At 42.1% G+C, this 26,427-nt stretch overlaps 1 protein-coding gene and 1 non-coding gene across 2 annotated transcripts in view; both read right to left on the reverse strand.

Moving 5' to 3' along the window:
- RNF138 (ring finger protein 138) overlaps positions 1 to 25,979 on the reverse strand; it is a 39,870-nt gene extending 13,891 nt beyond the window's left edge. Inside the window, exons 1-4 of the mRNA XM_023207737.3 lie at positions 25,259 to 25,979; positions 24,628 to 24,808; positions 6,142 to 6,307; positions 3,888 to 4,003 (exon numbers count right to left, since the gene is read on the reverse strand). Coding sequence (XP_023063505.1) covers positions 3,888 to 4,003; positions 6,142 to 6,307; positions 24,628 to 24,737 — 392 coding nt within the window. The 5' untranslated portion in view covers positions 24,738 to 24,808; positions 25,259 to 25,979. The remainder of the gene's footprint in view (positions 1 to 3,887; positions 4,004 to 6,141; positions 6,308 to 24,627; positions 24,809 to 25,258) is intronic.
- On the reverse strand, positions 23,077 to 23,179 carry LOC111539821. Its single transcript, XR_002730803.1, has one exon. It is a non-coding gene; the product is annotated as a small nucleolar RNA U13 (small nucleolar RNA).
- Positions 25,980 to 26,427: the final 448 nt, after the last annotated feature.

Below are 26,427 nucleotides of genomic sequence, written 5' to 3' on the forward strand. Positions count from 1 at the left end.
ACACCAATGCAATAATTTTGCTAAAACATCCTCCAATATTTACTAATTTATAGTAAACAGTACTACTCTGAATGATATGAATGAAAGTGGCATAGATTATTTTAGGTGGCTCAACTGGAAGTTATAGCTTACAGTTAGATATATGGAAAAAATAATGTCTGTTTTACTGATTCCTGTATATTCAATAACATGTGGAGTGTGTCCAGTACTTCAGAAGGTATAATAAACAGTATGAATTTGTGAAATGATCTATGAATTTATTTTGCAATTTTTTTTTTCTACTCAGATAATGCCACTTTTAGAATTTCCATAGCCATGCTCTATTCAGCTGCCTTCTTCAGGTTCTGGTATCTATTTTCTCCTCTACTCCTGCTTTCAGCAGACCCAGAGCACACCATTATTCCTTGTGGCTTCCTATACCCTACTTATATAGTGTACCTAATATACTATTCTTTGAAAATAGTCCCTTTACTAAATTATCCTCAAATTGCATAATTAGAGCCCACTGTTTCCTGCTCAGACCATGAGTATACCATGGATCATATCTTATTTTTCCTACCATTAAAACAAACAAACAAAAAATTTCTGGCTGGGCGCGGTGGTTCATGCCTGTAATCCCAACACTTTGGGAGGCCAAGACAGGTGGATCAATCACCTGAGGTCAGGAGTTCGGGACCAGCCTGGCCAACATGGTGAAACCCCATCTCTACAAAAAATACAAAAATTAATTAGTTGGGAGTGGTCGTGGGCACCTGTAATCCCAGCTACTCGGGAGGGGAGGTGGATGTTGCAGTGAGCTGAGATCGCGTCATTGCACTCCAGCCTGGGCAACAAGAGCAAAACTCTGTCTACAAATAAATAAATTAAAAATAAAAATAAAAATAAATATTTCTGGCTGGGCATGGTGGCTCATGCCTGTAATCCCAGCACTTTGAGAGGTCAAGGCAGGTGGATCGCCTGAGGTCAGGAGTTCGAGACCAGCGTGGGCAACAAATTGAGAACCCCATCTCAATTTGTTTAACACCAAAACCCCCCTCCGCCCCCCCAAAAAATCAAAAATTAGATGGACGTGGTGGCATGCGCCTGTGGTCCTAGCTACATGGGAGGCTGAGGCAGAAGGATTGCTTGAGCTCAGGAGGTTGAGGCTACAGTGAGCCATGTTCACACCATTGCATTCCAGCCTGGATGACAGAGCAAGACCCTGTCTAAAAACAAAATAGAACAAACAAAATAAATTTAAAAATTAAAAAAAAACACTTTTCCTTCCTTTGCCAATTTTCTTACTGACTAAAAATCCATATGCAAACTCAATTATTCCATTGCAATCAGAACTCTGCCTAGGATATAGAAATAAATAAGACTAAAAAGCTCATTCTAGGTGAGGAGACAGGCTGAAATAAATAAATACAATAAAGTTTAGATATCTAATAGCATAAAGAACAGTTCTACCAAGAAGAAGAAATTCTAGAGTTCAGGAAGAATTTTACTGAGTAGCTAATACTTGGTCTAAGTCTTCAAGGAGAAGAAAAAAGTCGACCAGCTGGCAAAATGCAGGTTGGGATCTTACTGGTAAAAGTGTGGAGGTGAGGGAGTGATAATGATGATGATGAAGAAGAAATAACATTTTTCAAGCAAAGTACCATTCAAGTTTCTTTACCTGTATTAACTCATTTATTAACTTCAACCCAATGAGGTCCTAATATCATCATCGCCTCTCATACCTTTCCCTAAACAGATGAGACAACTGTAGCAGTTTCTTGCCAATGTAATACAATTAGTAAGTGACATCTGAAATTTGAACCCAGCACTCTGGGTCCAAGCCTACATTTTTAACCACAGTCATACTGTTTTTCAAGAATGGCAAAGATACGGAACAAATAATTCAACATGGCTAAGGCATGTGATGCAATGATGGATAACCAAGAAAGAGGCTATAAAAAGAGAGGAAAGGGCCAGATCAGAAAGGCTTTGGAATAAGGAATTCTGTCATGTGTGTGTGTGTTTTAGACGGAGTCTGACTGTGTCGTCCAGGCTAGAGTGCAGTGGTGTGCTCTTGGCTCACTGCAACCTCCGTTTCCTAGGTTCAAGTGATTCTCCTGTCTAAGCCTCCCAAGTAGCTGGGAATATAGTCACGTGCCACCACGCCCGGCTAATTTTTGTATTTTTAGTAGAGACAAGGTTTCACCACATTGTCCAGGCTGGTCTTGAACACCTGACCTCAAGTGATCTGCCCACCGTGGCCTCCCAAAGTGCTGGGATTACAGGTGTTAGCCACCGCGCCCAGCCGGAATTTTGTCTTTTATACTTCATTAATATTACTTTGGGGATAGAATGCAATACAGATTAGAGGATAACTACCAACTAAAAGGTTATTAGCATAGTTCGAGTGAGAGATGATGAAGGCCTGAGCTAGGGAAGTGACAAGATAAAATAAAAGTATAGATGAGGAATATTGCTATTAGGAATCAAGTGTCTATAACCAAGTGGATCTAAGAAGTAAGGGTGAGGAAGGCCTGTCTCCTGACAAGAAAATTTGGTCATTAAAAGCAGTGATTACAGTCATGTACACTAAGAACTTTACTGAAAGCTGGAGATATGCTCAACAAGACAAACACCATCCCCTCACTTAAGAACAATCTCTTGGGTGAAAAAGCAGATAGGAAATTACAATAAAGTAGAAGTACAACAATAAGAAAAACATAGAAATGAAGAAACCCAGGACTAAAAAAAACTACAAGAGCAACAAATTTCAACCAAATTTCCTTGACACTAACAAATCAAGTAAAATGAGAACCTTAAAAGTTTTTTCAGACTAGGCAATCAGAAAATTACTACAGATCTTTACCAGACAATCACTAAAGATCTTTACCAGAAATTTCAACTGAGTAGAGAAGACGCCCAATGTAGTATGATCAACGTGCAGTGCTCATGGGCGGTTAAGTTACTAAAAATTAGCAATATGTAAAATGAAAAGCCACTAAAATAAAATCTTAGAGACTGCTTAACATACTGCCTCCTGGGAACTTTTCTATAATGGTGGCAATATTGTCTTTCCTTACACAGTTATGTGTGTGCTTACTACTGAAGTTTTCAAAATTAATGCACTGTTATAGGGATACATGCATGGGTGATGATACATAAAGAAAATCAAAGGAATGAATAATCCAAATAAGAGGATAGTGGTTGCATCTAGGAGTATACGGTTCAAATGGGCAGGAGCTCACATAGAGATTCTAAAGTTCTGACAAATGTCCTATTTCTTGACCTGGGTTAATAGGTAACTGAATGTTTATCATTTTTTTTTTTAAACCACAAGTGCATTTTGGCCATTTTTCTGTGTAAAATACATTTCATAAAAATTTTTAATGTACATAAATCTGAAATAAGATACAAATCAATCCAAATCTAGTTGTTTAAAAGAAATGAGACTCAAATAGAACTGCATTGCACCTGGTTTCACTTTTACATGACATTTTAGGATAAAAATTTCAAACTCTAAGTCTATCCCTTAGATAGCAAAGAAAAAATAGGTTGTAGTTTGCAAATACATTACTGAAAAGATTTTTCTATAGTTTTTCAAATCATTTCAGTTGCAAAATCAGTAAGAGAAAAATCTCCAACTTATTTTTTACTCAAAAATGAAAATTCTTAGAATGATTTTAAATAACATAAGCTTACGTTCATGAAGTTCATCTCCCAGATGAGATCTTACGTGTGCCAAACAGATGTTGAAGGCAAATGCTGTAGTTCTGATACTTGGCAATTCACTTTAAAAACACATGTGTACATACACACACACATCCCCCCAAATACCTTATCATATAGTTCCCAAAACAATTTCCATTTCAATTATGAAAATTCTGTATTTAGGAATAAGTATTGCTTACCTGTTCCCTACTGAATCTTGAGAGATCTGAAAGTTTGGAATGATAGAAGAAACACCATATTCATCCTGATACTTCTTACAAGATTTGTAATGATGTCTCATGCGATAGAATTTAATCTGTAAATTATTAAAATGTGACTTTTAAGTTAAAATAGAACTCATAAGATTTGAGATAGTTTCAAAAAGAGGAAAAAAAAAACTAAATACTCCTGTTAAACAAGAGTTGTATTTTTTTAAAGTAAATGATTTCATCCTTAAGTAGGAGTTAAAAATAGATAATACGGGCCGGGCGCGGTGGCTCAAGCCTGTAATCCCAGCACTTTGGGAGGCCGAGACGGGTGGATCACGAGGTCAGGAGATCGAGACCATCCTGGCTAATACGGTGAAACCCCGTCTCTACTAAAAAATACAAAAAACTAGCCGGGTGAGGTGGCGGGCGCCTGTAGTCCCAGCTACTCGGGAGGCTGAGGCAGGAGAATGGCGTGAACCTGGGAGGCGGAGCTTGCAGTGAGCTGAGATCCGGCCACTGCACTCCAGCCTGGGCGACAGAGCGAGACTCCGTCTCAAAAAAAAAAAAAAAAAAATAGATAATACATTTCTGTTCATTAAATGAAGAGATGGAGAAGAGTCCATCTGTCCATAAATTCACTGCAAAAAATACCAAATAACTTCACACTTGAAAAGACACTACTAGTAGTAGACAAAAAAATTAAAAGCACTAAGAGGATGCCAGATGCTATTGGGCATGTCTTATTATTTAACTTCTGCAGCCTGGCAGAGTTAGAAAGCAGTTTAAAAAAATTAAGTTCCTAGCTGGGTGCAGCGGCTCACACTTGTAATCCCAGCCCTTTGGGAGGCTGGGGCGGTGGCCTGCTTGAGTTCAGGGGTTCGAGACAAGCCTGAGCAACATGGCAAAACCCCGTTTATACAAAAAGTACAAAAATTAGCCAGGTGTAATCTCAGCCACCTGAGGGACTGAGGCAGGAGGATTGCTTAAAGCCTGGGAAGTCAAAGCTGCAGTGAGCCAAGACTGTGCCACTGTACTCCAGCCTGGGTGACAAAGTGAGACCTTGTCTCCAAAAAAAGAAAAAAAAAATTAAGTTCCCAGGAATACTTGGAACATTTTTCAGTTTCTCACTGAGAGGAATAGCCAGAATCTCTCAAGTGTGTTTTCCAGCTTCAATTCATTGCCCTGTCAAACACTTCCTTCAAAAAGATGGAAAAGCAGATCTGACTTGTGTGAATGCATGAAATAGCAACCAGTTTTGCTCTGAATTCATTAGCTATTAGAAAAAATGCCGGTGATAAATCTATAGACACATGGATATACTCAAAGCCTAACCACCCCTCACTATTTTATTCCTTCTCCAAATGATAAAACAATAAAATCCAGATTAGAGAATTAATGCTGGTTATTTGTTAACACTTGATTTTCCTACATGTTCCTTAAAATTAACCAAATATTTTGTGATTTCTTTCTTTTTTTTTTCCTGACAGTTTTGTTCTTGTTGCCCAGTGTGGAGTGCAATGGCACAATCTCAGCTCACCACAACCTCCACCTCCTGGGTTCAAACAATTCTGCCTCAGCCTCCCAAGTAGCTGGGATTGTAGGCATGCACCACCACACCAGCTGATTTTTGTATTTTTAGTAGAGATGGGGTTTCACCATGTTGGTCAGGGTGGTCTCGAATTCCTGACCTCAGGTCACCTACCCACCTTGGCCTCCCAAAGTGCTGGGATTATAGGCGTAAGCCACCATGCCGGAGCTTGTGATTTCTTAAATACATAAATACATAAGTAAAGTGAGCAGCTAGAGTTCCTTAACTACATAAATCCATGTGCCCAAACTAGTAACATCTCTATGTGCAAAGCTGCAATAATGATGCTACCATGAGAAAAACTTAAGGGTTGAATTTGTACCAGAATGGGGTTTAAATGAGCTAAATGCCAGCTTGCTAATTTAGTTACTTTAAGTAAGTAATCAATGAGAAACTACTTTTAGAAAAATGCCATGCTAAATATTATGAAATTCAGTGATTTTTTTTCAGTCTCATTTCTCAGTAAGTTTATAATCTAGGAAGATGTATGACCACAGCTTTTTTTGGCCTTTTCAATTCCCAGTCTAAATACCTTTCATCTTTTCAAAAAAAACAAAAAAACAAAAAACAAAAAAAGCAGCAACCAAGAAAATTCAAACAAGAATTTCAGAGTAGAAACTTGGCTTCCAAAGAAGAGATATGTCACATTTACTCTACCTGTTTTGCACAGCATCTGCAGCTACCAGAAAACTTCCGCATTATATTTTCAAGGTCTAAGGCCCGTTCAGGACATGCTCTCTCTCTTCTAGTCACATTTCCACGACACAGGGGACAATGTGCTCCGCTTTCCCTCATTGCAGTCAGGAAACATTTTCTACAGAAGCTAAACCAAACATTGTGACACATTAATTACAGAAAAAAATTACTCTTTTCATCTCTATAAATACAAACAAGTGATTATAAATATGTATTCAAATTAGTTAGGCTACTCATATGCACATAAATCTCAGAAGTTTAAGAACTGTATATGTAGTTATCAGAGAGTACTAGATGGGAAGATTTTAAAAATTACACTCAAGTCTGCTTTACAACTTCCTAACACAGTATATGATGAATAAATATTAATGCTACATATTAATAATATTACTAGAGGAAACATGGTACAAAGGAAGAACTGGATCCTGGCTCTGCCATTTAGTAGCTGTGTAATCTTAGGCCAACAAATTAACCCACACTGGATCTCCATTTCCTCCCCTTACAAAATAAAAGGATGAATGACATAAGCTTTTGTCTCAAACTGACGTATTTGTGACATGTTGTTCCACAAGACATAAACAGGTCTACTACAAAAGAGCACACAAATGATTTGGGAAGTTCTAGAATAAAGTTAATAGGTTTTACCCAAAGTTAGGTGTTACCCAAAGTTATCTGCGTGTTAATAGGTGTTACTCAAAGTTATCTGGTCAGGAAACAGGAAAATTTCCCAAACTGTGCAATGGAATGTAATTTGAGAAATATTTAAGAATACTTCCAGCTTTAAACATTTATAACCAACTTTCTAATTAAAATCAAACTAAAATCTTTTTATCTTCTCTAGCCCTACCAAATACCTTATTTGATCATTTTGCTTTTAAGAGAACCAGTTAAATTACAGACATATATATCTGGGATCTAGAATATATATACATTTAATCCAATCTCCTATAAATATATATGAATATTCCTCATAACAAAAGTTGAGGGGAAATGGTGCAGTAACAGATCACATAACCTGAGTTTCTTAACGATGTAGCACCTTTTTTTTTTTTTTTTTTTTTGAGATGGAGTCTCGCTCTGTCGCCCAGGCTGGAGTGCAGTGGCCAGATCTCAGCTCACTGCAAGCTCCGCCTTCCGGGTTTACGTCATTCTTCTGCCTCAGCCTCCCGAGTAGCTGGGATTACAGGTGCCCGCCACCTCGCCCGGCTAGTTTTTTTTGTATTTTTTAGTAGAGACGGGGTTTCACCGGGTTAGCCAGAATGGTCTCGATCTCCTGACCTCGTGATCCGCCCGTCTCAGCTTCCCAAAATGCTGGGATTACAGGCTTGGGCCACCGCGCCTGGCCAATGTAGCACTTTTAAACAAGTCAGTTTTCCCTTATAAAATCAGTTTCCTCAGTCATGAAATATTAAAAGTATCTACAATTGACTGGGCTGTTCAGAGGATTAAAATAGATAACACAGTATTTGTGATAGTCAGGAAAGTGCTCAACAAATGGTAGCTAACATCATTAAAACAGCACTAGAAGTCATTACTGATTAATACTACAAACATTAGGCAGGGTACAGTGGCTCACGCCTATAATCCCAGTGCTTTGGGAGGTCAAGGCTGGAGGATGGCTTGAGGCAAGGAGTTGAAGACTAGACTGGGCAACATAGCAAGACACTATCTCTACAAAAATTAAAAATAAAAAAAATTAGCTGGGTATGATAGCATGCACATCTAGTCCCAGCTACTCAGGAGGCTGAGGCGAAGGATCACTTGAGCACAGGAGGTTGAAGCTGTAGTGAGCTATGAAAGTGCCACTGCATTCCAGCCTGGGTGACAGAGCAATACTGTCTCTCAAAACACAATAACAATTAAAAATATTTACCATAGCCAGAAACCAAAATAACTCAAAGTAAACAAGATGCCAGTTTTCCCTTGTCAAACTAAAAACTACTTTTATTTATTTATTTTTATTTTTTTGAGACAGAGCTTCGCTCTGTCGCCCAGGCTGGAGTGCACTGATGCGATCTTGGTTCACTGCAACCTCCGCCTCCAGGGCTCAAGTAATTTTCCTACCTCAGCTCCCCAGTAGGTGGGACTACAGGCACACATCACTGCGATGGCTAATTTTTGTACTTTTTGTAGAGATGGGATTTCGCCAGTTGCCCAAGTTAGTCTTGAACTCCTGAGTTCAAGTGATCCAGCCGTCTTGGCCTCCCAAAGTGTTGGGATTACAGGTGTGAGCCGTGGTCCCCAGCAAAACTAGTTTTAAAAATAGTAAAAGTAACCAAATCTGGGCACAGCAGCATGTACCTGTAGTCTTAGCCACTTGGGAGGCTGAGGTGGGAGGGTCTCTTGAGCCAATGAGTTCAAGGCCCACCTGGGTAACACAGCATGACCCTGTCTCTAAAAAAATAGTAATAATAAAACAATGGCCAGGCACAGTGGCTCACACCTGTAATCCTGCACTTTGAGAGGCTAGCGGGGCAAATAGCTTAATCTCACAAGACCAGCCTGAGCAACATGGCGAAACCCCATCTCTACTAGCCTGGCATGGTGGCGCATGCCTGTAGTCCCAACTACTCGAGAGGCTGAGGTAAGAGGATCACTTGAGCCTGGGAGGCAGAGGTTGCAGTGAGCCAAGATTGTGCCACTGCACTTCAGCCTGAGCGACAGAGTGAGTGAGACCTTGTTTCAAAAAAAAAGAAAAAGACAAAAATGAAAAAGGTAGGAAATACCAAGTGTTAGGGAGGATATGAACCAACCTAAACTCACATTGGATGCTATGGGAGTATAAATTTATACAACCATTTGGAAAACTGGGTGGCAATATCCATTAGAGCCCATAAATTCCACTCTGAAGTATATACCCATCAAACCTATATACATAAAACCACAGGCAGTGGCTTATGCCTATAATCCCAGCACTTTGGGAGGCCAAGGCAGGAGGATTACTTGAGGCCAGGAGTTTGAGGCCAGACTGGACAACATAGTGAGACTCTGCTCCTATAAAAAAATTAAAAATAAAAATAAAAAATTAGCTGGGCACGGTGGTGCATGCCTGTAGTCCTACCTACTTGAGAGACTAAGAAAGGAGGATTGCTTGAGCCCAGGGGGTCAAGGCTGCAGTGAGCTATGATCACTCCATTACACTCCTGCCTGAGCAAAAGTGAGACCCTGCATTTATTTGGAAACAAAACAAAAATTACATATATAATCAGAAAAAATTTGCTAGAAAGTTCTTAGCCACACTATTTATAATAGCCCCAAACTGAAAACTATACATAGGTCTGCCAACAGAAGAATGCATAACTAATTATGGTATATTCACAAAATGAAAACTACAATATGATATATTGAGAATGAAAATGTTACAGCTATAAGCAACAACGTGAACATAACGATATAATGTTGAGCTAAATAAGCCAGATATAAAAGAGTAGAAACTGCATGATTCTATTTTTACAATCTACAAAAAGCAGTTCAACTATTTAAAGGTCAGGATAATGGTATCCTGAAGGAGGTGGGATATGTTCCCTTGGTGAGGGAACATTAGGGGAGTTTCTGGGATGCTAATGTTCTGTTGCTTGACATAGGTGCTGAATGGTTGCTTGATATGGGTGTACTCAATTTGGGAAAATTCACTGAGATGGACATTTGTGATAGGGACATGTTTCTGTATGCATTTTACACTTAAATAAAAAATATTTGGCCAGGCATGGTGGCTAATGCCTGTAATCCCAGCACTTTGGGGAGCCGAGGTGGGTGGATCACCTGAAGTCAGGAGTTCAAGACCAGCTTGGCCAACATGGCAAAACTCTATCTACACTAAAAATACAAAAATCAGCCAGGTGTGGTGGAGGGTGCCTGTAATCCCAGCTACTCAGGAGGCTGAGGCAGGAGAATCACTTGTACCTGGGAGGTGGAGGCTGCAGTGAACCGAGATCACGCTACTGCCCTCCACTCTGGGCAACAGAGCGGGACTCTGTCTCAAAAAAAAGAAAAGGAATACCCCTTACACAAGGGGAGTTATAGTAAAACTGTTATAAAAATAACTAAATAAGACCGGGAGCAGTGGCTCACGCCTGTAATCCCAGCACTTTGGGAGGCCGAGGCAGGTGGATCACAAGGTCAGGAGTTCGAGACTAGCCTGGCCAACATGGTGAAACCCCGTCTTGACTAATGATACAAAACATTAGCCAGGCGTGGTGGCGCGTGCCTGTAAGCCAGCTGCTTGGGAGGCTGAGGCAGGAGAATCATTTTAATCAGGGAGGCAGAGGTTGCAGTAAGCTGAGATCACACCATTGCACTCCAGCCTGGGTGACAGGGTGAGACTCTGTCTCAAAAACAAAACAAAACAAAAAACTAAATTAAGATTATCTTCTAACTGGCCTTAAAAAAAAAAAACTGCTAAAATTTAAAAGAGAATGAATTACTAGAAAAAAAGGAAAGTGGGCCAGGTGCAGTGGATCACACCTGTAATCCCAGCACTTTGGGAGGCTGAGGAGGGCGGATTGCCTGAGCTCAGGAATTTGACACCAGCCTGGCCAACATGGTGAAACCCCGTCTCTACTAAAATACAAAAATACAAAAAAAATTAGCCAGGCATGGCGGCGTGCACCTGCAGTCCCAGCTACTCGGGAGGCTGAGGCAGGAGAATTGCTTAAACCCAGGAGGCAGAGGTTGCAGTGAGCCGAGATCACGCCACTGCACTCCAGCCTGGGTGACAGAGCAAGACTCCATCTCCAAAGAAAAAAAAAAGAAAAAGAAAAAAAGGAAAGTGAATTTAACCAGAGACAGTTAACACATAAGAGCCCTAATCCAGTGGCCCAACAGCCACAGGAGACAGACAGAGAAAATTATGTTTAAAGAAACAAAAGGAGAAAGTGAGAGTGTGAGGGGAATTTCCAGAGCTAAAAAATATGTCAGCAGAATAGAGACAAGTGAATGACCTGTACAATAAACTTAAGAGTCACAACCAGATAGATTACCGGAAAAAATTTCAAATAATAATTGTTCGGCCAAGCGCAGTGGCTCATGCCTGTAATCACAGCACCTTGGGAGGCCAAGGTGGGCGGATCATGAGGTCAGGAGATCGAGACCATCCTGGCTAACACGGTGAAACCCCGTCTCTACTAAAAATACAAAAAATTAGCCAGGCGTGGTGGAGGGTGCCTGTAGTCCCAGCTACTCAGGAGGCTGAGGCAGGAGAACGGCATGAACCCGGGAGGTGGAGCTTGCAGTGAGCCAAGATTGCACCAGTGCACTCCAGCCTGGGTGATACAGTGAGACTCTGTCTCAAAAAAAAAAATAAATAAATAAATACATACATACATACATAAAAATTAAAAAATAATTTTTCAACTTCTAATATCTTCCACAAAGCAAGTAAAAATAGATCACCTACTAAGGAAAGAGAATCAGATTAGCATCAAACTCATGAGCAATAACAAATGACAAAACAATAGAATGATGTGTTCAAAGTTCTGAGGAGAAATGATTTATAACTTAGAACTATATCTTCTGGATACTAAATCATTTAGTATCACTGAAGGCATTTCTGATATAATGTAACATATGAAACACTGAAAAACTTTGCATTCTGCATACCTGCACACTGACACTTACAGGGCTTATGGAAAAAAATGGTTGGAATAGACCACTCGTGCAACCTTGTCTCCAGACTACTAACAAAACCCAAACAATCCAAATAAAAATAGGAACCAGCCGGGCCCGGTGGCTCAAGCCTGTAATCCCAGCACTTTGGGAGGCTGAGACGGGCAGATCACGAGGTCAGGAGATCAAGTCCATCCTGGCTAACACGGTGAAACCCCGTCTCTACTAAAAAATACAAAAAAAAAAAAAAAAAAACTAGCCGGGCGAGGTGGCGGGTGCCTGTAGTCCCAGCTACTCCAGAGGCTGAGGCAGGAGAATAGCGTGAACCCGGGAGGTGAAGCTTGCAGTGAGCTGAGATCCGGCCACTGCACTCCAGCCTGGGCAACAGAGCAAGACTCCGTCTCAAAAAAAAATACGAACGATTCTGAAAAGGTATGTAAAGTTCCTAATAAACATTTCACCCTAAATTTGTTTTAAAAGAAGAGAGGGATAAGTGGTTGAAGCTGGTAAATTATGGAAATAAATTTAAAATGCACAAGGGAAAGGAGATACATGCAATAGGTATTCCAATAGAGAACTCATAGCCAAACTGAACTAAGAAGATGAAGGTTGGGCACCTTGTGTTACAGTGCTTAATTCCGTGGTTTGTTATATTCAGCTATGTTTTTAGTGTGCTTTCCTTCAGCTGCCATTTGTTGATGGACCAAAACAATTTTCAGGGAAAAAAAAAGTCACATATAAATCTATCCATTCTGATATAATCTGTTGTAGCAAGCAGAATAGACTACATTACTGTTTAGTCCATCATTTGTCTTTAACCTTGCTTCTGGTCTTCTGATATGGACATTTTTTAACTTTCAGTCATGACCTTTTCCTAAAATTATGGTTTACGTTTTTGCAGTCTTAAGAATTCCCCACTTCAAGATCAGAGATATTCCCCCACATTTCCTTCTAAAGTTTAAGCTTTGCTCATTAAAGTTTTCAATCCATCTAGAAATATTATTATGTATAGCACACGGCAGAGATTCTACATATAAAGCTATTGCCCAAATACTATCTTACTGATCAAAGCCACCTTTTCCTCATTCATTTGCAATGTCACATCTATCAAAGATAAAAAGTTCCAAAATATATGTGTAACTATTTCTGGACTCTATACTATATTCTAGTCATTTATCTACCGCTGAATGAACACAATATGATTTGGCCAGGTGCAGTGGCTCATGCCTGTAATCCCAGCACTTTGGGAGGCCGAAGTGGGCGGATCAATTGAGGTCAGGAGTTCAAGACCAGCCTGGCCAACATGGTGAAACCTGTCTCTACTAAAAATACAAAAATTAGCTAGGTATGGTGGCAGGTGCCTGTGATCCCAGTTACTCAGGAGGCTGAGGCAGGAGAATCACTTGAACTCAGGAGGCGGAAGTTGCAGTGAGCCAAGATGGCGCCACTGCACTCCAGCCTGGGGTACAGAGGGAGACTCCGCCTCAAAAAAAAAATAAAAGCATATGATTTTTTAATTTTCATCTTGTATGTTTGTATTTTTAATTTAATAACATTTTGACAGGAAAATCAAAGAAGCCAACCATACTATTTTAATTACTATTGTTTCCTAATATCTCATTATATCTGATAGGGTTGTGCTATCTCTATGTTCTTTTTCAAATATTTTCTTAGTTATTCATAGTCATTAACTCTTCATTAGAATTTTTTAATCCATTTTTCAAGTTCTACCAAAACATCATGTTGGGACTTCACCAGAACTGTATGTTTAGAACTGTGTGGAGAAAATTGATACCTTAAATTTATTAAATCTTTCTAACCATAAATTTCATGTTCTCTTATGCTTTTCAATAAAGTTTTGTAATTTTCTTCAAGAAGCTGTGTATATTTTTATTGTTTAGTCCAAAGAACTTTATAATTTTGTTGCTATTGTAAGTGAGGTTTTTCTTTTATTAAATGTTTTATCTGATTGATTACTGCTGGCATAAAGATAAGTTGTTGATTTTTGTCTGTTCTTGCATCAAACCTCTCTGTACTCGTTTCTCTTGTTTTTAATCAATAAATTACGACATGTTATCTCTTCCTTTTCCAGCTCTGTGTATCTTATTTCTTCTTTTCTCATTGAATTGTCTGAAACACAATGTTAAATGTCAGGGGTGATGCGGACATCTTTGACTACTTCCTAACTAGAAAAGCACCTAAAGTTTACAACTAGGTATATTTGCTATAGATTGTAGGGAAGCCACCCTTAAGGTAGATTTTTTTGTTTGTTTGTTTTTTAAGTTTTAGGCCAGGCCCCGTGGCTCATGCATGTAATCTCAACACTTTGGGAGGCCGAGGTAGGGGGATCACTTGACCTCAGGAGTTCAAGACCAGCCTGGTCAACATGATGAAACCCCGTCTCTACTAAAAATACAAAAATTAGCCAGGCGTGGTGGCGTATGCCTGTAATCCCAACTATCTGGGGGGCTAACTCACCAGAATCGCTTGAACCCAAGAGGCAGAGATTGCAGTGAGCCAAGATTAGGCCACTGCACTCTGGCATGGGTGACAGAACTAGACTCTGTCTCCAAAAAAAAAAAAAAGAAAAAGTTTTTGAGCCTATTCCTAATTTGCTATAAAGTTTTCAAAAGCTCAGCATGTATTCTGGTCTAAAAAAAAATTGTAACGATAAAAAGAGATTTTAAAAAATGTTATTTAGTGGAAAATTGCTGTTTATTGATTGTGTTCCTTGAAGGACAAACCATTTTTTTTTTCTTGGTGCCTTGAATATCAGGTACACAAAAATGTTTAATCAAATGCTGAATGAGACCAGACACAGTGGCTCACACCTGTAATCTCAACACTTTGGGAGGCTGAGGCAGGAGGATCACTTGGAGCCTAGGGGTTCAAGACCAGCCTGGGCAACACAGTGAGATTTCCCCATCTCTACAAAAATTTTTAAAAATTAGTGAAGTGTGGTGGTGTGCACCTGTAGTCTCAGCTACTTGCAAGGATGAGGCAGTAGGATTCCTTGACTCCAGGAGTTCAAAGCTACAGTGAACAATGATCACACCACTGAAATCCAGCCTGATCAACAGAGTTAAATTAAAATTAGTCTCTAATCAAAAATTGAAAAATAAACAAATGCTAAACGAATTTTTACTAAAAAGGAGAAACAAAGCCAATAATTTCTATTCAGCATTTACTTTCAAAAATATTGACACACCACTAATAAACGGAATGGTCTGGATTCAAAATACACACACACACACACACACACACACACACAGGCTATAAAAACAAATATTTCAAGGCAGAAAAATATAGAAAAGCAAAAAATCAATTTAGATCACAAAACGATTTTGTTAGAAAATCCTAAATTGGCCGGGCATGGTGGCTCACACCTATAATCCCAGCCAGCACTTTGGGAGGCCAAGGCAGGTGGATCACTTAAGGTCAGGAGTTCGAGACCAGCCCTGGCCAACATGGTGAAACCCCACCTCTACTAAAAATAAAACTTAGCTGGGCGTGGTGGTGCGCACCTGTAATCCCAGTTACTCGGGAGGCTGAGGCAGGAGAATCACTTGAACCTGGAGGATGGAGGTTTCAGTGAGCCAAAATAGTGCCACTGCACTCCAGCCTGGACAACAGAATGAAACTCCTTTTCAAAAAAAAAAAAAAAAAAAAAAAAAAAACAAGAAAAGAAAATCCCAAATTAACCTCCAGAATTATTACACGTGATAAATCAGGTGACAAACTGTACAATACAAACTCTTCAAATATTAACTGCATTACTACAGACTAGTGATATTATTAAAAACATTCATATAATAAACTAAAAAAAGGTCAGGTGTGGCGGCTCACACCTGTAATACCAGCACTTTGGGAGGCCAAGGTGAGAGGATCACTTGAGTCCAGGAGTTTGAGGCCAGCCTGGGTAACATAGCGAGACCTCCTCTCTACCAAAACAAACAAACAAACAAAAAAATCAGCCAGGCATGGTGGTGCACGTCTGTAGTCCTAGCTACTCGGGAGGCTGAGGTGGGAGGATTGCTTGAGCCTAGGAGGTTGAAGCTGCAGTAAGCCATGATTATGCCCCTGCACTCCAGCCCGGGCAACAGAGTTAGACCCTGTCTCAAAACAAACAAGCAAAAATGTAATATGGAAAAATGCACGCAGCCTTGCTAGCAACTAAAGAAATACATTTTAATGTGACTTCTAGACACCATTGTGAACTGTATTAAAATAGCATTAAAATGCTTAAACAAAATTGGCAAAGATGATGGATTACAAATATACTTTTATAGTACTAATGGCATTTTGTAAATTAGCTCAGTTTTGGAGAAAGCAACATGACATGCATGAAAATAGCAGTTACCATTTATTGAGTACATAATATGTGCTAGGTGCTAGGCTGGGTCCCAGAAACTATCCATTCATGATCTTGAATTCTTAAAAAAATAAAAATTCTTAATAAGTTCCTTTATTTTACAGATGAGGAAACTACGGCTTAAAAAGTAAAATGTTAATAAACCTATAAGAGTGAGGCGGGCAGATCACTTGAGGTCAGGAGTTTGAGACCGATCTGACCAACATGGTGAAACCCTGACTCTACTTAAAAAAAAAAAGAAAAAGAAAATTAGCCAGGAGCAGTGGTGCATGCCTGGAATCCCAGCTACTCAGAAGGCTGAGGCAGGAGAATGGCTTGAACCTAGGAGGCAGAGGTTGCAGTGAGCCAAGATTGCGTGTGCCACTGCACTCCAGCCTGGACAACAGAGCGAGACTCTGTCTTTAAAAAAAAAAAAAGAAAAAGAAAAGAAACCTATAAGAGGTTGAAGCCCAGAAGATGCTTCTGTCATTCAAATACAAAGCCCTGCATGTTCCCTCATACCTCGGGATCTTTGTTCAGAATGTTTCCTCTCCCCAGAATGTTCTATACACAAACACAGCCCTCCACAAATTAACACCTATAACTCACTTAGACCTCAGCAACAATATCGCTTCCTCAAGAAAGGGTCATTGATACTCATCCACTCACCCACTAGATCTGGTCCCTCTCTTATACTCTCTCAAAACCTATAAATTTGTAATTACACCATTTTTCTGAGTGTTTATTTTAATTTAAATATATCTCAGGCCAGGCACAGTGGCTCAGACCTGTAATCCCAACACTCCAGGAGGCCAAGGCGAGCAGATCACTTGAGCTCAGGCACTCGAGACCAGCCTGGCCAATATGGTGAAACCCAGTCTATACAAAAAACACAGTCCAGGCGCAGTGGCTGCCCCCTGCAATCCCAGCACTTCGGGAGGCCGAGGTGGGCGGATCACCTGAGGTCGGGAGTTCAAGACCAGCCTGACCAACACGGTGAAACCCTGTCTCTATTAAAATTACAAAATTAGCCAGGCCTGGTGGTGCATGCCTGTAATCCCAGCTACTTGGGAGGCTGAGGCAGGAAAATCGCTTAAACCCGGGAGGTGGAGGTTGTGGTGAGCTGAGATCGCACCATTGCACTCCAGCCTGGGCAACAAGAGTGAAATTTCGTCTCAAAAAAAAAAAAAAATTAGTTGGGCATGGCAGTGGCACATGCCTGTAGTCACAGATACTGGGGAGGCTAAAGGGGGATCACTTGAGCCCAGGAAGGTCAAGGCTGCAGTGGGCCATGATCATGCCACTGCACTCTAGCCTGGGCAACAGAGCAACAGAGCAAGAAACTCTCTCAAATATATATATATATATATATATATAAAATAATAAAATAAAATAAAATAGAGGTATTCAGGTCTTTTATCTCCATTTTTACTGTTCCTTCCTCTGTACAACCAAGCATGTTTCCATATATATATATCTCAATCACTAACACCCAGCTCCAAGGGCGCAGGGATCCTATTTGCTCTTTACAATATTCCTGGCACCTATTAGGCAGTCACTAATATTTGCTAAGCAATGAATGCCAATTTACCTTAATTTAAAAATTATTAAATAGCTTAACCAAGATATAATTGACAGTTCTCAAATCAAAACCATGAGCATGTTCCATGAACAAGACGCTTCACTAGAGCTGCAACCATTCTTGTGTGATGTATCAGAAATATTTGTTTGTATCTACCCTTTGACCCAGCAATTTCATTTGTCAGAATTTAGCTGGCAGGAAAATCTCTCATATGTGAAACGATATATTAGTAGGCTTAAATAAGTAAAAGGAGATCTTGGATGCTGCCTTTATAAAGCTTGCAGTCTAACCAGTGAAAATGACATTGGTCAAATCATCTGATTCCAAAAATGTTGTGATGACAAACTGTGATAAGAGGTACAAAGAATGGCTAGGTGCGGTGGCTCACACCTGTAATCCCAGCACATGGGAGGCTGAGGTAGGCAGATCATTTGGGGTCAGGAGCTGGAGACCAGCCTGACCAACGTGGTGAAACACCGTCTCTACTAAAAACACAAAAAAATTAGCCAGGTGTGGTGGCGCATGCCTGTACTTCCAGCTACTCAGGAGGCTGAGGCAGGAGAATCTCTTGAACCCATCGGGTGGAGGTTGTAGTGAGCCGAGACTGCACCACTGCACTCCAGCCTGGGCAACAGAGCAACACTTTGTCTAAAAATAAAATAAAATGAAATAGAGATATTCAGGTCTTTTATCTCCAACTTTACTATTCCTTCCTCTGTCAACCAAGCATGTTTCTTCAGACACAAAACGAATTATTCTCATCTCACTTTGGGCTGGAACAGAAAGTGCCAGACAGAATTATTTCAAAACAAAGCAGAAGTAGGAAGGAAAATGGTACAAATCAAGAATTACTAAAACTAATTTTCATGCTTCTGAAAAGGCCCGTATCTTCAGAATAGGGCATTACCTTATAACCAAAAAAGTTCTCTTTACATTTCTCTCAACTTTAAACTAGCAGATGCTAGATGAATTTCCGTTACGCATTCTCCCAACAAAAGGCTAATCAACAATACTGGGAGAGTAAAAACAATATTCCCACTCACCATGCTCCCAATTTCAGCATAAATTAAATAATTTAAAATCTAGCACTCAATCTATCTATCTTCCTAGTCTATAATTGAGATCATTCCCCAAAAAAACTTCAAAAAAGAAAAAAAATCAAAGGTTTTAAACTAGTCTTCAAGATTTAAAATGAAGTCAACCTTTTGTTATATAATTAAATAGCACAGACTTTAGGAAACAAAATTATTTTAAAGTATATACTTAGAGCATAACTTCTCAAGTAACAAGATACCAATAAAGCTGTTAAAATTACAAAAAGCCAGATGCTGTGGCACTTACCTGTAGTCCCTGCTGCTCAGATGGGAGGACCGCTTGAGGCCAGGAGTTTGAGATCAGCCTGAGCAACATAGCAAGACCCCATCTCTAAAAAATTTTAAACTATAAGAAGTATATTGCCAAGCACAGTGGCTCACACCTGTAATCCTAGCACTTTGGGAGGCCGAGGCAAGCGGATCACTTGAAGTCAGGAGTTCAAAACCAGCCCAGCCAACATGGTAAATCCCTGTCTCTACTAAAAATACAAAAAATTAGCGGAGTGTGGTGGTGCACACCTGTGATCCCAACTACTTCGGAGGCTGAGGAAGGACAATCACTCGAACCAGGGAGGTGGAGGTTGCAGTGAGCCGAGACCACACCACTGCATTCCAGCCTGGGCAACAGAGCGAGACTGTCTCAAAAAAAAAAAAAAAAAATTATATATACACACACACACACACACACACACACACACGTATACAGCCTGAGTAACAAAGTGACACCCTGTTTTTAAATTAATTAATTAGGCCGGGGCCAGTGGCTCATGCTTATAATCCCAGCACTTTAGGTGGCCAAGGCAGGCAGATCACTTGAGCTCAAGGGTTCGAGACCAGTCTGGCCAACATGGTGAAACCTCATTTCTAGTAAAAAAAAAAACAAAAAAACAAAAAACAAAAATTAGCCAGGCATGGTAGTGCATGCCTGTAGTCCAGCTACTTGTGCCCGTAGTCCCAGCTACTCAGGAGGATGAGGCAGGAGAATCACTTAAATCCAGGAGATGGAGGTTACAGTGAGCCAAGATCCTACCACTGCACTCCAGCCTGGGCAACACAGAGAGACTCTGTCTCAAAAATAAATAATTAATTTAAAATTTTTTAAAAATTAAGGATTAAAAAAAGTAAATATGAACTAAAAACTCAGGAATTGGATATTCAAGCTAGTCAAATAGGAAATTACACAAATTTGTGCTTAACAAGAAGTAGAAGTTCATTTTAAAAGACGCCTACTTACAGAGAGGCCTAAAAGCAAAAACGGATTAGATTTCCATTTTTAAGAGTTTAGCAAAGGGCCGGGCGCGGTGGCTCAAGCCTGTAATCCCAGCACTTTGGGAGGCTGAGACGGGCGGATCACAAGGTCAGGAGTTCGAGATCATCCTGGCTAACATGGTGAAACCCCGTCTCTACTAAAAAATACAAAAAGCTAGCCGGGCGAGGTGGCTGGCGCCTGTAGTCCCAGCTACTCGGGAGGCTGAGGCAGGAGAATGGCGTAAACCCGGGAGGCGGAGCTTGCAGTGAGCTGAGATCCGGCCACTGCACTCCTGCCTGGGTGACAGAGCGAGACTCCGTCTCAAAAAAAAAAGAGTTTAGCAAAGAATCAAACTTGTTATTATATGTAATTTTTATTGCAATAGTAGCTTACTTCTACCATGTACAAGAATTATTTCCTTGACTGTTCAAAACAAGGAAGAACAGAGGTTTCCAAGAGCCTTTGAAGATTACAGAATAAACACCAAAAGAGATAAACACCTTACTCCTACGCCAGTCTGTACTTTCTTCTGAAACCTTGCTTTGACTACCTGCTCAACTTTCATATTAATTTGTCTTAACATGTTTTCAAAATATTACATCTGCCAGGTGTGGAGGCTCTTGCCTGTAACCCCAGCACTTTGGGAGGCTGAGGCAGGAGGACAGCTTGTGCCCAGGAGTTAGAGACTAGGTTGGGCAACAAAGCAAGTTTAAAAAAAAAAAAAATTAACAGCCAGGTATGGTGGTGAGTGCCTATAGTCCCAGCTACTTGGGAGGTTGAAGTGGGAAGATTTCTTGAGCCTGGGAGGTCGAGGTTGCAGTAAGCTATGATCATGCCACTGCACTCCTCACAACAGAGCGAGACCCTATTTCAAAAAAAAAAAAAAAACAAAACAAAATTACATCTGACCACTCTAAGGCATCTGACAATGCTGACTGCTTCCTTAACAGTCATTTGCAGATTATTTGAATTCTCAGTTTCCACTCTCACTTTATTCCTGGTTTTCTTCCTATCCTTCTGTTCATTCCTTGTCAGGCTGCAATTTTCTCCACTCAGTATTTAAGTATGTATTCTCCAACACTTTGCTTTATCTAGGTGCTCTTCAATCTTTCCATTTATATACCTCACTCGGTGACTACGTTGACACCCACAGCTTTAGCTCCATGTATTCCAGATCTACATATGGTATATACACTCAACTACTGAACACATGGTCATCAAATCTTACACACTGTCCTTAAAATGTCAGCAGTCTGTCTGCTCCATTCCTACTATCAATTCCTTAGTTCAAGTTCTAATCATTTCTCTCCCTGACACATCAATGAATGACCTCTTCACTAGTCTCACCACTATCAAGCTGAAAACCCTGCTATGAAGGTAAATTTTCTAAAAATGAAATGTGATCATGCTGCTCCTCTGCCAAAAATTATTTACTAGGTCTAGTATTATTCATTAGGTTATCTAATTATTTAATAGGTTTTCAGGAAAACACTCAAATTCGCTTACACAGTAAGTTCCTGCCAATAACTCTAAGCTCCATCTCCACTACGCTGTCTTTGGCTCCAGCCAAATTTCAAAGTCCAGCTCACATTCATCCTCTGTATCCTCCTTGACTCTGGCATTCCCCACAAACCCTGAACACAAATGCTGACCTAAGGCGTTACTTCATCTAGGAAATCATCCCTATCCTTTAGGCTAATTTAGATACCTCCTCTAGATGCTCACATAAAATATCTTCTATATCAATCACACTCATATATAGGTCTCTCCAGCAGACTATTAACAGTCTCCAGGAAAACAGTACTTAGTAGTCCCTGCACCAGACAAATAGAAAGCATTCAACAACTGCAGGGAATGAATGGGGATTAAATGGGAATATATATTTTAGTAATGTTATTCTAATGATAATGAACTTGCTCCTTTAACTAGGAGAGTCAGTAGTCAAATCCTTTCCTGTCATTGAAATGGCAATTAAAATTTTTCATTTTCTAACTGATCCACAGTAACCCAAAACCCTTATCATTTCAACTCTCTATTCATGAATCAAAAATTGATTTTGTAGCCAAATATAAATTTCTTTAAAGGCACAGGTCTGTCCTTTGTGAAGAAGGCAGGGCAAATGACATAGATAACTATGTTACTTAAAAAATAGGTCAGGCGCCATGTCTCATGCCTGTAATCCCAGCACTTTGGGAGGCCAAGGCAGGAGGCAAAGGCAGAGGATGATTTCAGCCTGGGAGTTCAAGACCTGACTGGGCAACATAGTGAGGCCCTGTCTCTATAAAAAAGAAAACAAAATTAGCCAGGCATGGTGGCATGCTCCTGTAGTCCCAGCAACTTGAGAGGCTGAGGCGGGACGGTTGCTTGAACTGGGGAAGTCAAGGCTGCAATGAAATGTGATCACACCACTGCACTCCACCCTGGACAACAGAGCAAGACCATGTCTCGAAAAAATAATAATTTTTAAAAATTCTCTCCAATTCCCCCATTAAACTCCTTCCAACTGATTAAGATCCTGTTCCTCCATTACCACCTCTTCCAAATTAAACTTTTTTCTCCCTCTGCCTATTCTTTAATTCATTGTTCAGGCAGAACTGTCTAAGCATAATGAGTTGATTTGAGAAAGGTCCTGAATTAAAAACAACCATCTCCAACATTTTCCACAGTCTTGAGGTCAAACCAAATTATAGTCCTTGTTTAAAATGTCCCACAAGGGAAGTGGACTAGAGCAATCTACACGGAATTTTGGGGAATGCTAAAAAATTACAATGAGGCCCATGAGGTCAATGACCCAAAGGATAATTAGAACGATTCCATCCAAAAAAATACCTGCTTTGTATATATGCAGTTAGCAGCTATTACAACTTCCTCTCACCTTGCCCTCCTCCCTCCCTTTTATCTACCCACTGCCAACACAGCACTTAAATTTTATATATTGGAAAGGGACCAAGTTATGCTAGATTAAAGGTGAAAGATCTATATTGTGCCCTAGACACCTCCAAACTTTTTTTTTCCATGTCAGATGGGTAATGTGCTAACCTTGTAACAAGGTTTGAGGGTGGCACATCTCACACATGCCTGTGAACACTCAATCATCACATTATGAACTACAAAAGGATCCCTCAAAACATTTCTCTAAGAATCTGCATTTGTTGCACAAAATAACAAGATGTCATTCATCTCCCTTAAAGAGCGAAAGCGTAACTGGCATAATCTCTGTCATGAAAATCCACACACTCTTGGCTCACACAACCAGCACAAAATACAAATAAAGTAGACAATGCAGTTAAGATTGGGGAACAAAATGAGAAGACTTGGTATCAAGAAAACAACCAGAGTAAGGACATTTGCAATTAAGACCCAAAAATTCAATCCATCCTTTACAAAATTATAGAGCCTCACCTCGGGGGGTGGGGGGAAAAAAAAGTGGAAGGAGAATGAAATACATTTAGAAGAAGGTTAGTCTTTTCGGTTGTTTGCAAGCACAGGTAACTTTCAAGCCTGAGTGTATTTTTAAAAAATAAAGACTTCCAGGCCCCACCTGCCCGAAAATTCTTTTGTCAGTTTGGAATGGAGCCTGGGAATTGTTATGTTTACTTAAAAAGTTCCCGGGGGACTCTGATCATCAGTCAGGTCTGTCAGAAGGGCTATACACCTTTTCAAGAAGGGCTCTTTCCAACCCTTACTCACACCCTAGCCGTCCATAAAATCTTATCAAAGTTCTTGTAAATATGCCTGCCAATCACACGCACGCGTTCTCTCACCCAACCCCTTTGTGTTCTCCCCCACCCTGGGTAGCATTTCATTCCCATTCCTCATAACAGAAGTCCTCCTTTCTCCTCTCCACCCTTGTATTAATCAAGTAATAAGCAGAAAAGTAAAACAAAGGGGAACGCTCACTTCAATGCCCGAAAATCCTGTCAGTTTTAACAGACCAGAGAGGAAAACTCATTCTAGATCCCTCTAACACATAGTGGACTGGAAACGAAACAAAACGCTCTGGAGGGTGTTCTGTGGAGCAGGGTTGAGGGGAAGTTACAGAACAGCTCTTGGACCGAGGGGACGGACCAAGGTTCTGAAAGAGGAAACTTGAAAGCTGGGCAGGTCGCGCGCGGGGCGAGCGGGCCCGCGCGGGCACCGCCGGCCGCTTTTGACACTCGACACCCCAACCTTCACCCGGGTTGCTAAGAAACAAAAAGGCTGCAAGTTCCCTGTAATTCCTCCCGGGCCTGGCGGAGACTACAGGGGCCTCCGGGGCCTGAAGACGCCGCAGGGAACGGCCTGGCCACTGCCCCGGGGGCGCGAAAGCCAGGGAGAGCGCGAGAGCGGGAGAGCGGGAGAGCGGGAGCTCGGGCTGAGGGGGCAGTACGCAGAGAGCGGGCCCCGAGGCTAAGGAGGAGGGCGGCCCGGGGCTCTGAGGGGCAGGGAACGGGACCTCGGGGGGCTGCGAAGCTCCAGCAGGCCGCGGCGGGCTCGGTTCCCGCCAGGCGGCAGCCGGGGGTCCCGGGCCGGAGGCCGGGCCTAAGCGACAACCCGGCTCCGCGCGGGGGAGGGGGCGTCTACTCACACGTGCTGACAGGCCGCGGTCCGCACGGGCGTTTTGAGCACCTCCTGACAGACGGGGCAGTAGAAATCATCTTCGGTGTAGGACGTGGCCGCGGAGAGGTCCTCGGCCATGGCGGGGGATGGGAAAACAAGGCGACAGCGACAGCGGCAGAGGTGACGGTGGCGGCCTGGAGCCCGACTCCCTACGCGAACCCGGAGGGGGGAGGGGGATCGCGTCAGGATGCGGCGCGCGCCAGGAAGGGGGCGGGGCCCTGGGTAGGGCGGGGCCGAACGCAGAGACGCGACTGCCGCACGCGCCGGGCAAGAGGCGACCCCTCCCACAGGGGGCTGGATGGGGGGGCGGTGCTTGGCGGGAGGCTGGGCTCGCAGCGTGCCGTGGGCCCGCCCGGCTCGCCCCTCACCCCGCCCCCAGGCCGCGGCCTCACGCCCCAGGCCACGCCCTCACCGGGCTCCAGGCGCGCGCTGTTGCTCCGCCTTCAGCTCTGGTCTTCGCCCAAGGTCTTCCTTCTCACCGTTTTCCCGCCTCTTCTCCGAACCCCGAGCCCCGAGTCCCCAGCCAGTGTCCGCGACTTCCTCCCCGCCTCGCTTCCCGGCACCCTGGCCCCTCCACGCTTCCGCCCGGGGACCCTCACCTAGGAGCCCCGAAGCGGTGCTGTGGACGGAGCTGCTTTTCCTTCACGTGTTGGTAGAGACGCGGCCCTGCGCTTTCCTCGGGCTTCCTGTCCGGCCGCCGCTATCTTCGCAGCCGAGGCCCCGGGGCAAATGGAGGGCGGCCTGGGCTGTGCTTATCGGCCCCAAACGGGGCCGGACCCGAGGCTCATGCTGTAGGAAGATTCGCCCGCCCCCGCCAGCAGCTCTCTCTTGGCATCGCGCTGCCTACAGCCTACCCGGCCGTCACCGAACGCGGGAGCGCCTGGGAGCCAGGGCGGGGTGTGAAGTGCGGCCTCTATAGCAACCGGCGCGTGGCGCCTTCTGCGGGTTGTGACATAAGCAGCTGGGCGCCCGCGGTGACACCTGCGCCTCCCCGCCCTGCCTCCCTAGGCCCGGGACCCCAGCCACCTGTCCTGTCAAGTACATTGGGCTTTTCAGGAAGTTTTCGTCAATGTTCAAGATTTAGTCTTTACTATGTGCCCTACCAGAATGTTTTGATCTTGTCAAGATGTGTTATAAACAAATATTTGTTATAGGATTTTAATCCTTTGGGGACAGGATTAAAGTTTCCTTGAGAGGATGTCCACTTTCTCCTTTAACAGCATGACTGATGCTTAAATACGGTCGCAGATGGAGTCTTCTATCCACACCTTTGGGTTGATTTTTTCCTTTTTCTTTTTTCTTTTTTTTAGCTTTTAAGAGAAATGCTGTAGAAGCATGGACGTGGATTTTCACCAAGGTTATTCACTAATTTTAGTGTTTTTATTTTATTTTATTCTTTTTTTTTTTTTTTTTGAGACAGGTACTCACTCTGTCTCCCAGGCTGGAGTGCAGTGGAGCGATCTCGGGTCACTGCAGCCTCTGCCTCCCGGTTTCAAGCGATTCTGCCCCCTCAGCCTCCCGTGTAGCTGGGACCACAGGCGTGTGCCACCACACCCGCTAATTTTTGTATTTTTATTAGAGACAGGATTTTACCACGCCGGGCAGGCTGGTCTTGAACTGACCTCAAGCGATCCACACACCTGGGCCTCCCAAAGTGCTGGAATTACAAGCGTGAGCCACCGCTCCCTGCTTGTTTTTTTGTTTTGTTTTGTTTGTTTGTTTGATGAGCCCTTAATTTCCAGATATATCTGCATGATTGATAATTTAT

Source organism: Piliocolobus tephrosceles, chromosome 18, assembly GCF_002776525.5.
Source record: "Piliocolobus tephrosceles isolate RC106 chromosome 18, ASM277652v3, whole genome shotgun sequence".
In the NCBI taxonomy this organism is placed as follows: Eukaryota; Metazoa; Chordata; class Mammalia; order Primates; family Cercopithecidae; genus Piliocolobus; species Piliocolobus tephrosceles.